General features: G+C 37.1%; 1 protein-coding gene across 2 annotated transcripts in view; it reads right to left on the reverse strand.

Annotated features, from left to right (window-relative positions):
- RHEB (Ras homolog, mTORC1 binding) overlaps window positions 1-24,531 on the reverse strand; it is a 782,482-nt gene that overhangs the window by 708,942 nt on the left and 49,009 nt on the right. For both annotated transcript variants that reach the window (XM_044066908.1, XM_044066909.1), the window contains exon 2: window positions 13,016-13,087. In XM_044066908.1, the coding sequence (XP_043922843.1) occupies window positions 13,016-13,087 (72 nt within the window). The remainder of the gene's footprint in view (window positions 1-13,015; window positions 13,088-24,531) is intronic.

Below are 24,531 nucleotides of genomic sequence, written 5' to 3' on the forward strand. Positions count from 1 at the left end.
ATACCATTTTATAGTCCCATAGGGACTGCTCTTTCATGTATTTGAACATCTTACAAAACCTACAAGAAAATGTTTCTGGTTGCTTATTACTCGAGAAACACCCCCCTGCATTCTTTTCAAGTAACATCTTACGGTTTTTCTTAAAGGTGAAATTTGGGCTGTTCTCCATGTTTTTATGCAATTTAGTTCACCCAAAATTTTTCAACTTGTTACTTAAAGACAAGTTTAAAGGCGCAAAATGACCATTGGTTTCTGTACAAAAAAAAAAGTGTTCAAATGTACCATAATGTATGCAAACTTTTTTTTTTTTCAAAAAATGTTTCTTATTTTTAATATGAACAATAATTACATATTTACCATCATAACTGAAAAAGATAACTATATACAGAATCCATAACAAAGTTAAACCTTTATATACATTCAGGAAATCAACTACAATTTTTACAATAGTAAGTATAACTTTTCCCAAGCAATTAACTTGTGTGTTAAGTTTTTTTTGTTTTGAGCTTTATGCTAGAGATTTCTTTTTTCACATAATATTTTTTACTTAGCTGTGGCTAAGTAAATAAATTCTTTTTTAAGAAAAACAGGAGAATTAGTTTTTCAATTTTTTGTTACAACTTTTCTTGTAACTGCAAGAATTGACCATAGTATGCGTACTTGAGTTTTGGGTATAACCTCCGGTATTGATACATTAAATAGAATGAGAGAGTTAGACATTGTACAATTATCATTCCATAAGGCCTTACAAAAAATTTTCAAATTCATTCTAAAATTGAGATAACATTGGTATCATATGATTGTTGCATGTACAATCAGAATCTGCTGCTTTACATCTCCAGCATTTCATATCACTTTTTTTATACATTTTTGCAATTCTTTGTGGTGAAGTAACATCTGTGGAGAAATTTCCAAGGATCTTATCTTAAATCTGCTTGGACTCTCTCTCTTGAAAATAAATAACCAGATAGTCAGATGTGACAATGACTACTCCATGGCTGTCCTTGCAAAAAGGAAAACTTTCATTCCCCTTATTAAAATATGCAAACTTTTTTATGCATAAATCAATCAATGGTAGTTTCACATAGGTTTAAAAACAAAATGATTTTAAAAATTGCTCCCGAATGCGGAAGACTAAACATACATAACAGTGTTTCCGACATTAATATTGAAGGGCAGGAAGGAGGTGGTTACATCACTTTGTAGTCCAGCTCCAATTATGTTGGATTAGCATGGTAAGTAATTGTGAATCGAATCTCAGTTTGGTAAAAAAATCTAACCATTATTTTTTTTTCCAAATTATTAGTTTAACAGTTTTGACAATTACATAACAATTCACAATTACTTACCCACACTAAACCAGCATAATTAATTACAACTGGAACTCAAAGGAACGCAACTCATACCCCACCCATTAATATTAAAGTCATAAACACGGCTGAGTATGTTTAATCTTCCACGTTCGGAAGAATACTCTAAACACTAAATTTCTTTTTAAATGCTACAAAATAAAAGTGTTCTCATGCATAAAGATGCATGAAAACATGTTTTGGCGTGAAAACAAAAGTTTGTTTCGCACATTTAAACTTGGGCTTCAATATATTTTTGATAATGGAACTATCAAGGGAAATCCAGACAAAAAGCTGTTCGCAAAGTTACTGTAACTCACATGTTTAGTCTGTTCTTGTTGTGGCCTTGCATAAAATGGGTTCATGTATAGTCAATCTACCATCTTTAACTTCTTTGAATATGTTGTCCATCAACTTTTCATCACAAGTTCTAAGACAGATTTTTTTTTAATGCTTCCATCTCTAAATAAGATAATTCATCATTATAAGCAAGTCTGGAAACAAGGACAGCTTGGGTTTTTGTACTGTTCTCTTTTAAACATGTAGGGTGACAACTATTTGGTACAAGTGGGTATTCAAAAACACTGGCTTTCTGTAAACTCTGGATACCAAACTCCCTGCAACAGAGTTGAATAAACATATGTCCAGGAAGTTGATACTCTAATTCAACCAGTTCCCCTAGAATCTTAAGTAGTTGGTAACATTTTGCAAATGAGGTTATGAACTCATCTATGACACTTGCTAAATGAAAAAAAAACAGTCAATGTATCGGCAATACAATTTGATGAAATTCCTAATAAATACTATTGTAAATGGTTTCCATCTCTCAAGCATTTAATGATAAGCTGACAAAGTGGGAGCTACTGCAACCCTCATTGCCAGCTCACATATCTGATGCTAGAATTTGTTACTGAACCCAAGAAATTATTCCTCTATATGAAATCTAATAACTGACAAATAACTTCTAGTTTTACAATGCTTTCAAAGTTCAAAAGTGTAAACAGTCCCTTGCTAGCTGCACAAAAGTCGCTGATGTCCACAGGGAAAAACAAGAAGATTTCATCTGTAAGGATTTCTGGTAAGGAGTCCCTTAAATAGAATCAACTTGGCCTAGAAAGTTCCACTAGTAATCGATGTGACAAATATGTGAACATATTTTTTTTGGGGGGGGGGGTTAAAAATTCCATACAGAGTACTCACACACAAATATCTGGGAATCAAATAGTGAAGGAAAAGAAACGTCCGAGCTGGAGTGTACGATTTGAAAAATGAAATACTAGAAAATGGAAATCAAGATCAAATCCATCTGTAATTAAAGTACTGAATATTGTAATGGAGGTAAAATAATGGGAGGGAGAATCTTTACAAAAGGGAAGGAGAAGACTTAATAGAGAGAAATAGAATTTGTGAGCATGACATATGCAGAATAAGGATCAGGAGGAGGAATAAGGTTTAAGAGAATGAAGGAACTGAGCAGCTATGTAATGCTGCAGTGAATGAAAATCATTAAAATGAAAATAAATTATATACTGCATGACAGTAACAAACTGTTACTGCAATTTATTTTCTTTTTCATGTGTAACCTGGATATGTGCAGATTAATAGAAATGTGGTGATTTAATAAAAAGATGTTAAAAACAGAGGGGAAGGAGGTAGGGAATTGGCATTGCCACAGTGAATCTACTGAAAACATCTACATTTTTGGTAAGTTCCTACATAACTATACCACGTTCATTGCAAATTCACTGTTGCAGTACTGTCCCTTGGAAGCTTCCAGAGATTATGGAAAAGAAGACTGGTCCATTGTGGTGGCAGGGTACATGAGACCCAGCAAAATGGACGTAGCAAAACCTGTCATGGCTCTAGAAATGTTTTCTAAGTTGTAATGTTTGGCAGAAGTGTGGACACAGGACTGCTTCCAAAATGCCTTTTGCTGTTACTCCTCTTCGGGAAGTGGGGGCTGTGGTGACAGTTGTGGCCCTGGTGGAATGAGCTCCCACTTTGTTTGGTATTAGTTTTCCATAGTAGTTATAACAGAAAACAATGCAATAAGCTGTCCATTTGGATATGGTTTGAGTATCAACAGCCATTCATTCTCCTTCTTTGCAAAGGCAATAAAGAAATGATCAAGCTTCCAGTGTTTTGCCTTGTCCGTGAAGAACTTCAACTTCCTGTGCATATCCAAGGAATACAACACCGCTTCCACCTTGTTTTGAGGAGGGACTTTGATTAATGAAGGGCTTGGTTTAATGACACTTATGTACCCAGTTTTGACATGAATGAACATTTGGTACCGAGAGTGACCCCCATCCTTGAGAAACACCAGGAAGGATCGTCTACACACGACAACCTGTAGTTCTGAGATGTATCTGATTGAGGTTAAAGCTACCCACAGAGCAGTCTTCCAAGATAAAATCTTGAAAGGGGTAGAAGTAGCTGGTTCAAATAAAAGGGGGGGGGGGGGAGTACATTTTCCAAAACAAAATTAAGATGCCACAATGAACCATTTTCTCAGTGGCCTCAGATGCAAAACTCTTTTCAGTTTTATTTTCAGCTGGGAAAACAGGGATTCTAGTGGCAGACAAGCAGAGATGACTAAGCGTGTACTACTCGACAGGCATAAGACACCCCTGATCTGCATAGTTCTAACAAGGAGTTGAGAACTACAGACACCGGTGCTGATACTGGACCCTGGTCCTGTGTCTCAGTATCAATGAGAGACTCTTTTCCAATTGCTGTGCAAGATTTTCTCATGCTGGGTTTCCTAGCCTCCCTTAAGATGTGTAGCAAGGTACAGAAAAGGGGAAAGAGGATTTTCACTGCATTTTTTGAACATAACTATGAATCATCAATGCTTGGCTTTAATGATGGACTCTAAGCAATCTATCAAAAAATCAAAAAAATTCACAAGGGACAGAGGTAAAAAATATAAGACAGAAATCAAAAACATTGTGCAGAATCAACAAGCGAGAGGAATGGACTGATGAAACTAAATACATAAGCAGGGAGATAAGTGTCATTTTATTACTTTTACAATGATGCTAATAGTGATCAACCAGATATTTTAGGCAATATTTCTGGATTTGTGACTTGTGTGGAGCAATTTCGAATACTGACCGATATGTACCCCTTGAGGCTAGGATGACCCTTTGAATAGTATTTTTGGGTAGGCTTGTAATGGTCTGCAGACTGACTGCCTAGCATTTACTTTGACCTATGTAGCAACGGTTTGTGTAGAAGTGAAATAATACATAGCCACCAGATATCAGGTGTATAATTGCTCGGTGATGGATGGGGTTGACTGGATTAAAGAAAAAGATCCACTTTCCATTTGCTCAATCTAAACAGTCACCACCTAGATTTTCAGGACTCATGTACATTTATGAGAAGCAAGACGGACTACTTAACTGGACACCTGATGTGCACAGAAGGAGCAAGCACAATGCCTGTGGAAGAAAATGCCAGTTGCATGGTACTGATTGCTTAATATTACGGTTTTGCAGGACTAATGTATAGCAATGTGCAATACTTTAAATGTGTGGCAACTGTTTGGAACAAAGGTGAAACACATTACATCCATCCTCTATCACAATCAGTTGTCAGAATTGTACATGGATGTGGTTCTAACTGTTTGGTAGGGGTTGTCTGGATGAAACTAGCAGACCCTTTTGTCACTTGCTAAATTTAACAGTCGGCTCAAAAAAGAAAAACAAAGGTAGGGGATAAAATTCATCACAGAAACTCCACACCTTCAGGAGCTTCTGGGGGCTGGTGGCCCCCACACAAAGGCATGCAAGTGGATTTTGATATAGGCTTAGTAGTCTACTCTGCACTGACCACCACCTAATCTCAAACTAGCCCTGCTCATATGTATACATGGAAGGCTACTGTACCTGTGTGAGGGTCTGGAAATGAGTCAATATTCTTTAACCTTTCCAAACCTCAAAGGTCATTGTATCTTATGTTAAGTTGGGGACAGTATGGTCAGTATTTCTTTAACTTTTTTCACAAACTTCAGAAGGGTGCATAGAGAGTCACTATAGCTTCTACAACAGCATTGTGCTGTCTAAAAGTAACAAGTTGAAAACATTATTGTAATCACCTTTTTTTTTTTTCATTTTCATCACAATCGAACATCTGATGCATATACAGGAGATAATCTTTTGGGGAAGAGTAAAGAAGCATACTGTTCATATATCCCTTACACCAAATGTTACATTCTATTTTTTTTATTACAGTTTTATCCCAGTCTGACATCAGAAGGGTATACAGAAGGTGGCTGTCTTTTGAGGAGAGGGGGTGTGGAAGCATGCTGTAAATACATATGGCAGCAGCGGCCTGAAATACAACTGCAGGCATTTGAGCCTTACTTTTCATCCAAAGTGACCACCTATTTTGAGGTTGGAAAGCAGGTAAATTTGCTGTTTAACTTCTATCTCCCCGTTGTTTGACATGGGTGTATTTTGGGTAAATGTTCTGAATGCATAAGAAAATAAACTTCAAGAACTATGACATCTATCAGCATGGATTCACTCAGGCGTTCAACACTAATCAATTTGAATGTTTTTCTGTGATGAACTTGCTAGGGCAGTACATATGTGTAGGTGTCATACTCTTAGGTTGAACTAAACCTTTTGATTTGTTATTGCATTCTGTGATTTTTTTTTTGTTAAAGCAGAAAATGTTAACTCTTAAAACACTTTCAGATTCATGGATGGGTATGAGAGTTTATGATCCAACTACTTTGGATACAGTGTTCCTTGATGTCCATTTGGCCTGAGCACTAATACTTATGAACTTTGGTACTGTTCTCATATACGATTTATGTATCCTCACAAGCATTTGTCTTCCAGATTTATTGGTCAGCTTTGAGCATTAAGCCTTGGATACAACTTATTTCTTCTTTGACATAAAAGGAAAGATTGAATGACTTTAAGAGCAAAATTAGGATGAGTTGAAATGATACAGAAAAAAAAGTTGAAGAGCAAGACTAAATTTCTTTCTTTGATCATAGTTTTTGTTCAGGCCATCATCGAATGAAAATATTTTTGTTTTTAAACAAACACGTCTAACATGCACCTCAGAGTATCTATAAGCCTTATCTTAATGCAGCTGCTTCCTACACAGTTATCAGAGTGCAGTCTTCCCTAGATAAAACATGTTGGATAAAATGAAGAGCACGACAAACTGCTGAGAAAAAAAGAAAAACGTAATCTGGGTAGGCCAGGATTGGAAGTGGGGGGTGTCATTGTGCCCTTTGCCTAGGATGTCATTTGACCTAAGGTCAATAAGTAAGATGTCGTGTACCCCCAGGACTCAGAAATCTCCTGGCAACGATTTGGTTGCAAGTGGTAATCTTTCTGAAATATCAGGTTATGAACAGGATCTTGTTTGTGTGCAGGAACATTTATCTGTACCCAGGAAAGCTCACAGGAAGCAGACTTGCCTTGATGGCTTCAACTGGGTCTTTTGGAATTTAATTTCAAGGACAGTTGTGCAATCTGGAAACATTGTACTGACATCTGCAGAACTCTTTCTACCTTCTGTATGCAGAAGGCCTGAACAAGGCAATACTTCCTGAAGAAGTAAAGGAAATGACTAGTGGCAGACATTTTGTAAATACACTGGATACATGAGACAAGCCAAATGGCACGGATACAAGTCACGAGTGGGTACCTCCTCCCACTATGAATCTTATCAAATCCAGCTTTGTTACAGGGATGTGCAGATAGGCATCTTTTAGGCCTAATGGCGTAATAAGGACAAGAGATTTTGCAACATCTTGAACTTTGGAATTCATATTACCTTGTTTAATCTTGATGGGTCTAGAATGGATATTCAGGATCAGATGTGCGATTGCATACCTTCACCTGGGGCATGTAGGGAAAACCTACTTAACAGGGGTGACTGTTAGCATCCCACTAGTACTGGCTGAAATAGCAGAGCTTTCAAATAGCCTTCATGGCCATAAGGTCACCAAGAACCTTTAAAAATCTGAACTTATGGCCCTTTTCTTGGGAATAGAAAAACTGAAACAGAACCTCACTCTGTTGTTTTTTCTGGAAACCCCTCTATGGCAACCTGTGTTCAACAAGATTTCTATCTGTAATGGCATTACATAATGCTGGTCTTTTGGGATAGTAGAAATGACCATGACTTTTGGTTTGATTTTAAACTGGGGTCTATATCCTTTTATCATAGGTTCATAGGTTCATACTAGGCTATCTGCCCGAGGGCATTTACAAGCCTAGCCCATAGTTTTGTGGCTTACGCCACCCCTTTAGTATGGGGAACTATACCCATTATTTTGCTGTGCCTCTGTCGAGCAGTGACACTCATAGCTGCACCCTGTAGCTGTCATTGTCCAGAAGACAGCTCACCCCCCACTGTCTGCCTTATCAGCTTGCCCCCCACTGTCTGCCTTATCAGCTTGCCCCCTTTTTTCCACATCTGCTCTTCTTCCCTTTTAGGGCTTTAGTCTGGTCTTGTTTGGAAAAGAAGAGCAAACAGTTTCTACGGCAGTTTCTGACTTATCCAGGTGGTAGGGGAATGAAAAAGGTCCTTAACAGAGTTTTTGCCTTCTCCTTCAACACAAAGGGGAACCAATGAGCTCCACTTTCATGTTAAAGACGGGCAACCAGGCATGTTTCTAACACTGAACATGTTGCAGCTGCCCTGCAAAATGCAACTATGCCATCACTAGGAAATTCAATCACAACAGTAAGATCTTCAGTTCTTACAGAAAGCATAAGAACCAAAATGACACTGGCTGTAACAAAGAAAACAAAAAAAAACATACACTGTGACAGCAGAGGAATGACTCCAAAACTCCAAATAGCGTAGCAAAATTTAATCAATGGTTTCGTTAAAACTTCTTCAGAATAACTAAACAGTAACATCAAACTGTTTAAATACACTCCATTCTAATTAAAATACACCAATCATTCAGTTAGTGAAAATGAACAGGATCCCAATCACAATGTTAACTTCCTTTCTTCTAAAAAACGTTTAATATTTATACTTTCATTACAGAAATCATTTCAGAGTAAATGGTAACCATGGTTACAATATGTGGAATAATTTTTAACACTCAAGTCAGAGCACTCTGTTGTCCTGACTTACAAGGCTTCTTTGGAAGCTGAACAGGAACAGTGACAATGATGCACGGAAGTACAGCAGAACTGGATGCAAAACTATAAGCCGATCTTTTAAATGTATGATAAAAGGGCCTCAAGCTTTGCAAGTGAACATTACTTTATATTCCATTTTCACACACTGACTCCTATCATTTGATGCTGGGTTACACATTAAGTCTCTTTTCTTCACGGTTATTTGTGCTAAGCTTGTTGAAATGTTATCTATGTATTTATATGGGACCGACTTGTTTTTTCTAGCAGTTCCAAGGTCTATTCAGCTGATTTGGAATTTCAGAGACTATAACGACGGATGTTTTTCAGTAGTAAGTTATGTTAAAATGATGCTGAATGTTGAACAAAAAATGAGTCACTGATCATAAGGTCTACAGTCCACAAAGAGGAATGATTATTTATATACCTGCATATGTATTTTATTAATGTGATAAACACTCTAAATTAGCCATAGGTGTGTGTGTGTGTGTGTGTGCATAATGTTGAAGAATTACTGCGGCAGGGCTAGCCACCCAGCGGTGTAAACCTTGGCTCTAGATGCTTGTCGTTATTGAAGGGACACCCTGACCACATGTGCAAAAATGGGAAAAAGGAGCAGTGGATGTATGGATGGATGGATAGCTGGATAAACCATACATGTGATTAGGTAAGAAAGCAAAGCCCACTGTGAATGTTTGCTAATGTTTGATGAATATCTCTGTCTCAGAACTGCAGAAATAACCCTCCGCTATTTCCTTCAGAAACCTACCTTCCAACTAGCTTCTGTGACCTTAACCTTTCCAACTCCTCTGCAATGTAAATGTCATATTACTTATTAATAAACTTCCTTCCAATTCATTCCCACCATTCTCTGTAAAATATTTCTCCTCATCTGTAAGAACAGATAAGATCTTAAGTTCAGGGTGTCCCTTTGCAACTGTACATTTCTTAACACTCAACGCATTTGTAGAATTTTATTACTAAATTTATATCCTGTGCAAATCATTTTAGTAACCAGATCTCATTCTTATTACCATCAGATGTCTAACTCTGTGGTATAAGTGGATGAAGCCCTGACTGCAACCCATGCAGGCCTTCCCTATCCTATGGGGACAGAAACAGTGGTTCTAGTCAGCCAACCACCACAAAGAGACCTGCAAAACAATCAAATGGAAAGGACCAGTGATGTGGGCTCAGTATTCCAATGCTGATGATAACTTTCATTAGTGTGTGGGTGGTAGCAAACGTGTGGGGAGGTCAAAGGAAACCCAGTGGTTATGCAGGTTCTCACGTCAGGCAACATGGGTAGGCTTACGGTCTTAATACAGAAATGCCTTCACTGCCAGGACACTGACAAGTGCACAAACCACCTCCATGCCCGCCTGAATGACAGCCCCTCTGATTGGCTCTTCAAAAGATCAGGCTCAAAATTGAAAGGAGGAGGTTGTGCAGTTGTCCAGCATACTGGGAAAAAAGGGAAACAGAAAAAATACAATTTGCTGTTCTAACTCCTCACAGTTATATATATTTTCCACTTTTAATTTTCCCCCATTTACCTTAACAGATGCTCACTCTTTTCTTATGTGAACAAAGAAGGTTTCATTCCCCGATATGTTTGATTCAATCTCAGTCCATGAACTACAAAAGCTTATGGTTCTGAACTCTTTCCCTAAAAAGAGGAAACTCCAAGCCACTTTTTCTTCATGATATTCAAACAATCTCTTTGTGAGCCAGTGATTTCACTGCAGTTTTCCATATTCCCTGCATAATGTAAACCACACTAATGCACAACTGTTGAGTATGACTATCTTCATCTGCCTACTGCACGACTCTGAGAAAGTCACTTAGACGCTGTTCCTGGTACAGTCTGAAAAAGGTCCATATAGCTTAGTTCTTTATCCCAATTAACAAATATATACTCAATGGTACTTCTAGTCTTGTGTCACTGATCACAATCCACTTCAAAATCTAAATGTTCTTTCCCATTGTAAACATCTGCTGCTTGCCAAACTCACCTGCGAATTACATGTCAGTAATACAGAAAACTCTTCCATACAACATTCTTTTTCCCATGCTTTTCAGTTGCTGCTAAATCTCCCAATTTAATACCACATTTCCACCTGACCTCAAGAACATAAACACTCAGGCGGGCTCTCCCTAAACCAACACAGCAGTGCCTTCATTTCCTCCCATAGTAGATCCCCTTTATCCTCCTAAACTATGCATCTGTCATGATCCCATCACATACACAACCCCTGTTACCTCCCTGAAGAACTTACAGAATGTTCTTGATATCTAGGGTCATTCAAGTCTCTATTATATATGCCACATCCTCTCTCTACCCTGTATCAAAGGTGTGCAAAGTAGATATTTTACAATGCAGACTCTGAATTAAAACAAATTCTATCCCCTATTACTCATCACACATTCTGTTTCACATTACCTAAATCATTCACTGCTGTACGGCAACAAAAACAAAAATACGAACTCTAGTAACAGCAAAATTATGAACAGTGCAACATGCATAAGATAATGACAAAAGCAATGAAATATTCAAGAACTACTGCATCAAAATGTAGCTTTAAGGAAGAAGCATGTTCCTAAACTTTGTGTTTTGCTCTTCAACCCCAGTAATCTCATACTAAGTTATCCTTTTTCCAAGTGCTCTGTAAATAGGTTATAGTTTGCTGGAAGAGGTTTTGCTATATTGAATATTTTGATCTACTATAGATCAGCTATTCAGTATAAACTTACAGCTAATAGCTGTACTGCAACTTTTCATGTGTGGTACCCCCAGATTCCTCACAGTGTTACAATAAGTTCTTTAGTTGCCATCTCTCGCAGACTTGTCTATCACATCCCATCTTGCCTAGTCCAATAAAATATTCATTATTTAGTAAAAATGTTGAGATTTCTGTTGCATCACACACAGAAGCCACCCTTCCAGGCAATACTGTTTTCCATCACAGGCTTCTCAGGTATTCAGTACCTCAGCATTTTTCTCATGGTCCCCTACCTATCCAACTTGTGCAGCCTGTTAAAAATGCTCATTCATACACAGCTTAGAAACAATGAGTGATACAGTGTTATTTGCCTTCTAACCCTTTTTCTACTTCTACCATACCTCAATTCTACAAGCATTCTTCATCTGGTCTTTCCCATGTAATCTATACCAAACTTCAATAAAAGGTTACATTAATTACAGTTCATACTACCATCCCACACTTGCATACAAGAAGCTGTATTGATTGGATAGCCTTCCTGACCTCTATAAATGCTGATGCCGGAAAAGTGTATACAAACATATCTTCTTGACACAGTGACCTATTTATACACTCCTCAATGACAAGTTAGATTTGACTAACCAGTTCTATCCATTTTTTTTTTTTTTAACATTTGTTTACTGGGAAAGTCCAACTTGGAATGCAGCCAATTTTCAGCAGCGGCCTGGGGAGAAATGCTCTAGATGCATGTTTTGGAACATGGGAGGAAACAGGAGTACCCGGAGAAAACCCACACAAATGTGGGGAGGACATGCAGACTCCACACAGAAGGCACTCCAGCCAAGAAACGAACTGGAGAACCTTTTGCTGCGAGACAACAATGCTACCGCTGCACCACTCCATTTGCTTCAGATATTCTAGCCACTGATAAAGTGTTCTTGTTTTACAATCCAAGTTATGTTCACATAACACTCATTTTTAAGTTATGCATAACAGTAACAGTTTTATTGTTCTCTTAGGGCTCGTTTCCAATATTAAATTACATCTTTTTGTGGAATTTTTCTTCTTTAATATTGCATTTTTCCATTCTGAATTAATGTTGCTTCCTGTTCTTTTCAAACTAGTTAGAAAGTAAACCGATGTTCATTCCAAAATGATGCCATCAAACCAAGTAGTTGCTTCCGACTGCTATGTTGTTTATTGTCCCTCCACACAAAACATTTTTTTCTATTATTCGTTTTATTCTTAGAAATTGTTCTGGCTATCCCATTTACAGGCAGAAAGACAACAAACAATAATTAGCATGCACACTTCATAAATGCAGCATATACCAATTGCAAATGCGCGACCCCTATAACAGAACTTTGATCCACTGCTTAAAAATGTGTTTGAAATTCCATTATTGTATACTACTTCTAGTAAAAACACATAAGGCAATTATACATGCTATAAGCATTCTTAGATATTTCCAACCTTCTCTCCCCATTCCTCCAGCACAAAACTCATACCTGAAGAACATTTAAAAAATATACCATATTGCCTTTGCTACTTCACAGTTTAAGGTCAAACGCCTCCATTCGTTTCAGTTTTCTAATCTATTCTTACTACAACTGGAAAGCAATATTTTTGTGGAGAGCTCACACTAACATCTTGTTTACAACCACTGAGCACCCTTAAGTAAAAATGATGCATCTCTTTTAAGGTGGTATAAAGTTCTTTTAACTAGCCAAGACCCTCAAATACATTAGAAACTTCACGGCTATATTAAATGAAAAATTCTAAATTCACAGAGCTTTAAATAAGAAAAAATACTCACTGTTTTCTATGGTTGGATCATAAGAGTCAACAAACTGGCCTTCAACAAACTGAATTGTTAAAGAAGACTTCCCTACAAAATAAGCAAAGCAAGAATAAATAAATCACAGCTCCAAGTCAGACAGTCACAAAACAGAAACATTTTAACATACCAGAATTTGTAAAAAAACAAAATATCAATCATTAACAAACAATTTCAGTCCACAGTAGAATTTTTATTCTTACAGGCAGAAAAGTAATCTGATAAAATTTTTAGCAAAATCTCAGAAGAGTGCAGGGTATCTTACTTTCCTACATTGTTAATCACATAACATGAAACACAGAATATCCTCACTTCAAAAAAAAAATGTTAAACTTGCAGTGTCTTTTCTAGTAATGCATACTGACAGAGAGATATGCTGCAGTAACAAAACTGTTAAACAAGATACAATCTACATACGACACAAATGCTTTAAATTATAAACATTAACGAAAATCTTCTTCAAACTGAGTACATTTGCATAAATTTACATAATATTCCAAAGTTCTCAAATCAAGAAAACATTTTTTTTTTTTTAATTAATAAAAGCTAGTAAGCAAACCTAAATGCCTTGGTCCCGTGTTACACCAATACATCACATGTAGCCAAGGAGTTCTGATCATTCACTAAGACAGAAAACTTGATCAAAACGCAGCGAAAAGTAAGAGTATTCAGGATAGCAGCAAATAGAGGGTGCCACTGTGGAACTGAGTTCAGCTGCAATTTTCATTGCTCCGGCAAAAATAACATGGGTTAAGAAGAACTGTAGCTGTTTAGGTAATATAAAAAGAAGAATCCTAAAATCATGATAATTAAAATTAAAAAAAAAAATAAAATAAATGTGTGTGTGTATAGACGTGCAAATATATATATATATATATATATATATATATAAACAATACACACATTATATACACATACACATATACGTACATATGCACACACAAATACAGTCAGCGCGTGTGTGTGTGTGTGCCTGCCTTAAATGCACTTGCAAGATTGAAAGTTTCAAATGAGTCTGTGGGATCCAAAATGAGAATCTGCAATTGGAAGTACTGCAGTTATCCACAGAAATATCAAATCCGAAAGAGATTCTAAACTAAGAGCTTGTGACAGAGCGCCACAAAGACATCAAACAAAACCACAGAGACACCACACAAGTAGGTGAAAGCAGTACAGATGTGTTTGCAGAAAAAAGGGAGCAAAAATTCTGTCTAGATCAAGTAGAGAATGAGTATGTTTATATATTCACTTGATAGCACGGAAGGAGAATTCAAATGATATAGATCTTACATTGCTTAGAAAAACTTGGTTTTCAAGGTTTTTGTCACCATTTGAAAAAGCAACAATAAAATTGCTAAAGGTCTTCTCTCCCTCAGCAAAGGACTTTATCTGTTAATGTTCCAGTCACTGGGGGGCTATAAGCAAGGTCTGGATCAAACCGTTAGAAAGCAGGTCTTGTCAATGAATAAAAGCATAAAAACTTCACTTTATGCTGGGTTAGTTTGTGCATATTTTTCTAAGTATTTCATATCAAGCCAGGGCATTAAAGGATACTTTTCTCAAGTGCAAATGAAATCACCATGCTGGGAAACTTATAACTGCCTGCAAAGAAATTGAGGGGGGCAAAATACAGTTGCTTATCCTTCCCAAAATGCTGAGAAATTAACCTAGTCATTATGTGGGCCTTCTGTGATTTCAGTAGACTCCACACAAGATGGATCAAACCAACAGTTATTTGTTCAGTTCATATTGCTTGAATAGTAAGAAGCATTTTATTAACTTTAACTTCAGTGTATTTGTATAACCTATGGGGGCTACAAGGAGGTGGAACATGATGGAATGTTTTATAGTGTACAAATGCAGTCTCACATACACACACACACACACACACACACACACACACACACACACACACACACACACACACACACACACGGGTGCTATTCCTAGATCACAAGTGCCATCACACAGTGAGACACTGTTTTTAATTCTGTCCCAGCTGCATTTAAAAGAGCTACATATAATATTCATTCAAGATGAACTTAAGTGCCAAGATATTTTTTTCAATTGTGTATGTATGTCTATTATATGCAGTTAGGGCAGAGATATACACACTGTTTCATAGTAATGAGTGTTCCATGACAGGCATACCTCCTATGTCTGAATTTATACACCATTTGTTAGCATTAGTGGATGTTTTTTGGTTATTTCTGTGAGGCCCTATCCAAGCCTTTAGGCCATGCCTATATGAAATCAACGCAGAAAAGGAATGACACAAGCAAATATGTTTGTAATAAAAAAAGATTGCCAACACTTCCTCAACGATTCTGGCCACGTTTCATTATTTACATTTAGTGGTAATATACTACACTCTATAATTGAGGTTGAAAGTACTTAACTGCTTTGGTTATGATACATATGACTAGCTGCAACTGTGTGACACATTCCTTTAAAAAGCAGTCTTCTTCTTCTTTCGGCGTGTTCCCGGTTAGGGGTTGCCACAGCGGATCACCTGTCCGCTCATGATTGGCAGTGGAGTTTTACGGTGTCGAGTTGCCAGCCCGGCGCCCAACCTTCCACAGAAGGCACACACACACATACACTCACACCTAGGGCCAATGTAGAGTGTCCAATCCACCTACAGCATGTCTTTGGGATGTGGGAGGAAACCGGAGCACCCGGAGGAAACCCACGCGACCACAGGGAGGACATGCAGACTCCATACAGAAGGCACCCCAGCAGAGAATCGAACCGGAGAACCTCTTGCTGTGAGGCGACAACACTAACCGCTGCACCACCATGGCCGCCCTATTCCTTTAAAAAGCAGTAACTAATTAAAAATGAAATAGAATCTAATAAGCAGTGATAAGAAGAACTGCTGTATAATAGTTAGTTTTCTTACATAAAGTGCAGAGTAACCAACATAACAGCAAAGCTTAAATGCAGCTAAGAAATACTGCAGCAACCCATTTCCTCCTAAAAGGTTATATAATCCAAAACAGCCTGCTTGTTCAGACCAGTCAATGAATATATGCTTTAAAAGCTCTGTAAATGTGACAGCTCAAATGCTATATTTTAAAATAATCTGTTCTTAATTATGCTCAATACATTCTACAGCTTCCAGCTCGTTCAGATTACATTTTTTGTAAGAAAAACAATTATATATTTTTTTCTGTTTTGTTACATTTATTTTATATTCTCACCACTTCAAAATGTAGACAGACAAGCACTACAAATCTACAAGGCACACAGAAGAAAGGAGAAGTGCACTGTATGCATGACTGGCAATAAAAAACAAATAAAAAGAATTTAAAAAGCCTAAGCAAAATTAAGCAGTTCTTTAACATCCAAAAATACAAATTAACGTATCACAGATTCAGCTGTAATCTAGTATTTAATAAGCAGAAAACAGGCTGTCTTAAAGATAATCAATTGAAACAGTTCCAAAAATATAACTAAGCTTGCAGCCAAGGAACGTAGCACACTATTCATTACAATAGTCTGCAAATATAAATAAAAACATTCTTTGTTTAGCATAATACAAAAGACCACAGCAAACAATAATTTTATTTCTGAACACCTCATAGAGTATGATGAAAAAAATGGAATTGTTAAAGAAACATTACTACGGCGAGACCAACTGCACAAATGTTACTACTTATCCTTTGTTGACCAGGATATTCCCATTAGCCTAGTGGCCTCTTTTCAGTGAACACATGAGGTGGTTTCTATACTACTAGGAGAAATATGGCCAAGGCATTTGGGGAACTTCCCTTACTCTTTTGGTAGGTGTCATGTGATCTTTTACATCCACCTGGGCTACTTATCCTTTGTTGACCAGGTTAGTCCCATTAGCCTAGTGGCCTATTTTCAGGGAACACACGAGGTGGTTTCTATACTACTAGAGGAAATAGGGAAAAGGCATTTGGGGAACTTCCCTTACTCTTTTGGTAGGTGTCATGTGATCTTTTACATCCACCTGAGCTACCACCAACTCAAGAAAGAGCCTTGGTTTAACATCTCATTTGAAGGACAACACACATAGGAGTGCAGCACCACCCCTTATGATGCACTGCAGTGTCAGCAATCCATCTGCTGGTGTGGGAATAGAACCCACAACCTTCTAGACCAAAGGAGATACTGTGCTACTTGCTGTACCAATGAAACTGCAAATGACTTAATAAACATTTTTTAACTCATTACTTTGATAATTCACCCACTCTGGCTCTATTCTACAAAGAACAAATCTCTAAAAACAACAGTAGTCACAGAAACACAGAACTTTAATGAAGCTTTCGGGCTCTCAACCCTTCATCAGCATTACACAATATGCAATTTACATCATTTAAATAGAGGAACAATTAAAATCACATGATCAACCAGCCATAATTTTAAAAAATTAAAAGGGAAATGTTTAAAAACATGAGAATGTATATATACAAATAATATAATGTAAGTCATATATTATATATATATCAAAATGGTATTTTATAGGTTATTCAATTGACGCTTAACTAATACTGGTTTTATACTAGTGGTGTTATTTAATCCGGGTGGGGTTTCAGCCTGTAGTCTTATTATCCATTCAAGTTCTCTCATTTCTACAAGGTTATTTACATCACCCCCCCTCATCAACAAGGAGCTGAAAGAGCTAACATCGAGAAAATAAATGGGAAGGAAGCCCACAAACGCCCAGTAGGATCTAACGTAGAAGTTTTACTTAACTCGATAGTTGAAAATGTGACCCTGGATGTACCTAGAACGCCGATAACGATAGAGCAACAGCGGGAACCGAAAGAGAAGAGGCAAACAGACATTTCTGCTTTTTTACCGTTTCGCCTGCAACAACCAGAAAGGGTTCCGGCGAAAAAAGGCATACACGGAAAGCATAACGCAAACTGCAGTGGAAAATTCACCTCAGACCCAAGGGGCGAAAAGGAAATGCAGCAGTCCCAGAAAAAGCAACAAAACGCCACGCAGATAGATGAGAAGCCATCAATAAGACAAGGTACATTAAACCTGACAAATAATATTTTATCAGATGAACAATTAATAATACTAAGCAAAGGTTTGAAGTTTATTCCCTTTGCCATGGATGATGTGGTAAATTCCATCATAGACTTAAAACTGTTTGCCAGAAGTCTGATGCTAAAACTAATCTTTAAGAATTCTGTTGAAAGTAATGATGGTTGTAAAAAATTAAGTTTGTTCATACCACAATTATCTCCAGTTATCTTAGCTTTTACCAATATTGTTGAATCAGAATTAAGATCTTTGTTCTGTAAACGTGATACAACTAAAATGAAATATAATCTCTCCTATAGAGAATATCTAGCTCTTAAAGACTTAAAAAGAGATAATGACATAATAATAAAACAAGCAGATAAGGGAGGGGCTGTGGTTTTAATGGACAGAACATATTATATGAACAGATTCTCCAGTTTTTTATCTGATACTAGTACATTTAAAAAGGTAACACTTCTTGAAGTGAAAAACTGTATAACACAAGTTAATATGGCTATTTATGACATGCAGCTAAGTAATGATATTTCAATCGATACATTTAATTACTTTTCCACACCATGCCCTAAGATCCCCCAAATATACGGGATCCCAAAGATACATAAGTCTTTGGAAGAACCACCCCTGAGACCTATTGTCTCAGGTAAGGGCTGGATAACCGAAACTATATCCAAACATTTACAGATTATTTTATCTGAATTACTACCTAAATGTGGAAGCATAGTGAAAGATAGTACACACTTCTTAAGGAAGCTTAAGTCATGGTACATAACTGCCTCCTATAATTATGTTTTTGTAACTTTGGATATAGAATCACTATTCACTGTTATTCCTATTGACTATGGAATAGAGGCAATTAGAAGGTTATTATTATCTAGTACAAATAAACAACCTCGAGATGTGGAAAATATATGTGCTCTTCTTCACCTAGTACTAACCAACAACATTTTTATTTTTGATGGCACACCATACAAACAATTAACAGGAGTTGCCATGGGCACTTCTGTTGCAAACACTTTTGCGAATCTAGTATTGTTTCAATGGGAGAAGGAATATATTTTAAGTAATAAACATGCATTGAACATACATGTGAAAAGCTATGCTAGATACATGTGAAAAGCTATGCTAGATTTGTAGATGATTGTTTTTTCATATGGGATGGAACGGAAGATGAACTCTTCTTGTTTATTACATATATCAATAATACTACTGAATTTTTTAATTTTAAAATGTGCTCATCACCTAATGAGATTGTATTTTTAGATGTGAAATTATACAAAAAGGATGAAGTAATTCAAACCATGGTACACAAAAAAGATGTGCACACAATAAGATATCTAGATAGTACTAGTATGCACCCCCCACATGTGTTTAAAAGTATAATCAAGTCACAACTGATCAGAGTAAGTAGACTGACAACTGAAGAACAGGTATATTTGAATGAGATATCAATAATGAAAGCTGAATTTTTAAGAAGTGGATACTCTGAAATTATTATACAGAGAAATATTGAAATAATAACAGAGGGTAGAAAAACAAACTATAAACCAATATTTTTAGATGAGAATATAGATGCAAATTATGGTAGCTCAACGTCCATTAAGAAGAAGGAAAGTGTATTAAGATATACAACTACCTTTTCTGGCTATTCTAATCAAATTAGTAGTATAATATATAAAAATTGGCCAATTCTTATGGCAATGCCAGAGCTAAGTGTTATAGTAGGATCTAAACCTAGTTTTGCCTACAGAAATAACCAGTCTATAAAAAGCATGTTGTGCTATAAGGATTTTGATATTAGGCACAGTGGTGTTCATAGTAAGAAAGGGACCTATAAATGTTATAACTGTACTTGTTGTGCTGACATTTTGGAAGCAGACAGTACCTTTACACATCCCACAACACATAAGAAATTTTATTTTCATGTTAATGCAAATTGTAACACCACGGAAATTATCTATCTCGCCACTTGTGTGGATTGTCAAGTATTTTATGTAGGGAAGACTATACGTAGTCTGAAAGACCGTATAATTGAGCATAGATCTGAAATAAACAGACAGATACAAACTAATGCTCTATATAAACATATACATGAGTTTAATACACATACCTTTAGATTCAGATGTATAGATATAATACAAGTGGGTATGGGGGGGGGGGGTGATGTAAATAACCTTGTAGAAATGAGAGAACTTGAATGGATAATAAGACTACAGGCTGAAACCCCACCAGGATTAAATAACACCACTAGTATAAAACCAGTATTAGTTAAGCGTCAATTGAATAACCTATAAAATACCATTTTGATATATATATAATATAGGACTTACATTATATTATTTGTATATATACATTCTCATGTTTTTAAACATTTCCCTTTTAATTTTTTAAAATTATCGCTGGTTGATCATGTGATTTTAATTGTTCCTCTATTTAAATGATGTAAATTGCATATTGTGTAATGCTGATGAAGGGTTGAGAGCCCGAAAGCTTCATTAAAGTTCTGTGTTTCTGTGACTACTGTTGTTTTTAGAGATCTATTCTACAAAGAACCATTACCCAGTCTATGTAGCAGGGAGGCCAACACTTCTTCACAAGGATCTGCCTGGGAGATACCAGGGAAATGAACCTCAGCACTAAACAAAAGATCATTAGGAAAAGCATCTTGATACTAGAGTAAGAAACGTAAATAGTAAATACAGCCTAAGACTGAAGGTATGATAATAAATAACAACTGAGAAAAGACATGAAACCAATAAGCAACTTAAAAGCAGTCACAGGTGCAACTTCTGCAGAAAAAAACATGAATGACAGGCTGAAAAAGAGTTTGTATCCAATGCAATCCTAAGTCACAGGGGAAATCTGAATAAAATATGTATTAAATACCAAATCATCTCTCAAACAAAATACCGAAGCTTCATCACCAGAGGAGGAAGGGCGGAAGGTAAACTCCTGCAAGCAAGATCAAAAACCTTGGCCCTCTTCAATCTGTACTTAGGTTAACAGTGGTGATACTTGCCACTGCAGTTTTAAACTTTCAAAGGAAAGCCTGTTCAGCGGGAAAAGGTAACACAAAGCTCTTTTCTTTCAGCATGAATGATATTTGAGTGCAGCAAATCACAGCGTTTGTAAACAGGCTACCAAGCTAAGAGATAAACGTCAGGTACTACCCTAAAGACCAACAACTGGGGTGCAAGAACCCATTTTGTCAGTATAATCTTTGCCGAATATAACAAATACAATGTAGACACTCTTTCAGGATGTCAGTATACTATCATTTTGCACCACTCACCCAGATGGCAATCATGTGATCACACACAAGCCACGCAGACAGAGAAAATGCCTAAGCAGGAGCAACACTTCCAACTGCTGTATATTTATGTTACTTTCTTTTTTATCATGCCCCAATATTAATTTTTAATTCTGTAAATGGTGAACCAATAATCAAACATTCAATATATTTAAGTATTCTGACAGAACTCTGGAGGGGTATTCAAGGGAAGTGTGTATTTTGACAAGCCTCTCCTATCCCAATTTTTACAGGCTGATTTGAAAGCCTTTCATTTTTTAACAAGCTGAAGGAGACTTGTCATGAAGGCAGGTTACACTGAATGTTACAGGCTAGCAGCTATTGCTGGAAGGCATTTGCCTGACCTCAACACACACAGTCCACATGTCTAACTTACGGATAAGTTGTGGTACTTCTCTCTTTCACACACAGATATATTACAAATCTGATGCAAGCCCCAATCTGCGTTTCATGCCTGAAAGCTAAAGTAAGATAATCAATTTTATGAGAGAAACAGCTTTCAGAGATGTCATTAACAATAATGGCATGTTAGCTAGCGTTTAAGAATCAGTGGCCCCAGGCTATAATAAGTAATACCTTAAACAAGAATTCTATTCTTACCATAATGACAGATATGGATGACCATGGCCATCTTCCTCTACTCATAATTCCAAAGCAGGCAGGACCATCAGCTGTACAACTAAAACTTTTCCAGGATTCCAAACTACTCCTCTTACGAATAATCCAGTGTGCAGAAATACCCTTTCCTACATCACTGCAAGCCCACACTATGGCAAAGCAAGCAATAAGCCCATGAAAGAGCTTACTGAAAAGAATGAAGAGGTCATAGCAGAGTAGAGACCTGGTCCTACATATCCATTATGCCAAGTATAACAACTTCACATATGCTAAGACCAGTTCATTTTCCTCCATTCACAGGACAGATTCCCAAGGCTATCATGAGAGGTAGATCCCAATAAAAATGACAGTTAAAGGTAGAATCTCCAAGGACTTGTAAAACTGGAGATCACTGGGCTTTAACAGGTCTTAGAAAGGTACTGAAAGAAATTTCTGACCCCTTAATGATTATTACAGTTATGACTGAAGGAGATATGTCTAGTCTAGGGCTGATGTTCCTAGGGCTGGCATTCCTAATTACTGTAAATTAGGAAGGAAAACTTCAGTTAAAAACTAGATTCACATTACAGAAAATACACAAGAATGGAGCACAGTCTGTTTCTATGAGGCAGGGATGGGAACCATATGGAGGTAATGTAATGGCAGTGAATAGCTGACTATCGTGCTGTGCTTCTAAGCTCCTTGCTGTGATCAAAACCCTGTTCTTCTTCATTCTACACTCAAGTGAACTGTGGTGATACTACCGAAGTTTTACACTTTCAGGGAAGTCTCTGTGCAGTAGAAAAGTTAATGGGGAGCTCTATCCCTTTGGCATACAAGATAGCTGGGCTCTGCAAATCACTGCATTTATAACTGGGTGGCAAACTCTGGACCACTGGGTAATTTAATGGGGGAAGTATGGGTAAGATAGGCATATCTCAATAACCCACAAGTTACTGTGGAAACAAAAGGCTGCAGAAATTAAGGTTAAACAGGTTTTGAGACATAACTGCAACCCCCCCCCACCACCACCACCCAACTGGAAGAGGCGGAGTTAGACTGGAAACTAAGACAGCATTTTAGAAACAGACCATAATAACCACAGAAATAAATCCACCTTAATGTTATATTGCCAGATCCAACCATGAAAAGAGCCAGCCAGTTTGTGGGAGTTGAGGCAATCCATTGTGAAAGGAGCACAGTGACAGACTGTGAATCTCCTCAATGGACGAGATTCACACCCTAATTGCCACTCCACAAGTATGCTATATACCTGCAAAACATTTAATCCATCATTTGGAACTGGACAAGGAAAAAAAATTGCTAGATTTAATTTATTTATTTGACATTTGTTGACTGGGTTAGTCCGACAGGACAGATGCTCTTTTTCAGCAGATACCCGAGGAGTGAAGCTCCAAAAAAGGTCGTTGTTGTGTCTTTCGGCTTTTACCCTGTTAGGGGTCGCCACAGCGGAACTCCGGTCTGCTAATGAATGGTAGTTTATTTTTACGTGCCGAGTTACCAGCCCTGACGCACAACCTTCAACGAAGGTACGCCCATTCACGCATGTCTCCACGCAGAAGACGCTCTAGCTGAGAATCGAACCAAAAAGGTATATACACAATATAAAATGTCACGATACATCAAATACAACGGTAACATAATCACATGTAGTTTCATCCTGTATATATACAAAGTAACAGCAAAAACAACAGTAATCACAATACAGTTTTATTCTAGAAATAGTTACAGGACAATTTCTTACAAATGTTAAGGAAACGAGGTAGGGTAAGGAATAAAATGGAACAACACTTCAGGACCAGAGAGTCTACAGTGCAGCCTATTTTAAGGAACAAGTGCAGGATAACAGGGAACGGAACAGATTAATAGGAAGGAGGAGTTAGTTGAAGCAGAGGGGAGATGTACATTATGTTGCATCAGTGCAAGAGAAAATCCAGCAGTTTAATAGATTGTCTTCTTTTGATGTTTTTTTTTTAAACAGTTTGTGTTAGAAATTGATGTTAAATATACAGAGGCAGTTTATGCCATGCACTGGCAACACAGTGATTATAGAGATATTTGCCAATGGTTTTATTGGGTTTGTAGATCTGCAGGTGTTGGTCTGAGCTGTGGACTGAACGGTTAGGAAAGTAGGGAGTGATGAGAATTGAGAGAGCAGGACAGCACTGGGGTTGGTTTAAGATGGAGGGAGTCATTTGCAGTTGAGGCAGAAGGAGTTGATGGCACAATTCTAGCCACTGTTAAGTTTTTTAGAGACAGCGAAATGACTAATTAGCAGCAAATCTAAGTGAGTTCTAGTTTAGTCAAAAGATTTGTTTGAAAGTTAGTGAGGACTGGGGCAGCATACAATAGAGTGGGGTAGTAGATAGGCTTGTGCTAGACAGTTTAGATTTAAATTCATTTGTGAGGAATTTTTTTTTGTTTCTATAGGGTAGACCAAATTTTTGGTGATTTTTTTAATGTAGTTTTGGATGTGAAGATCGAATTTTAGTTGCTCATCAATAATGGTCCCTAAGAGTTTAGTGTGGGGTTCTACCTTGATAGT

Source organism: Protopterus annectens, chromosome 3.part1 (genome assembly GCF_019279795.1).
Source record: "Protopterus annectens isolate FY-2018-M chromosome 3.part1, PAN1.0, whole genome shotgun sequence".
NCBI classification, from domain to species: Eukaryota; Metazoa; Chordata; order Ceratodontiformes; family Protopteridae; genus Protopterus; species Protopterus annectens.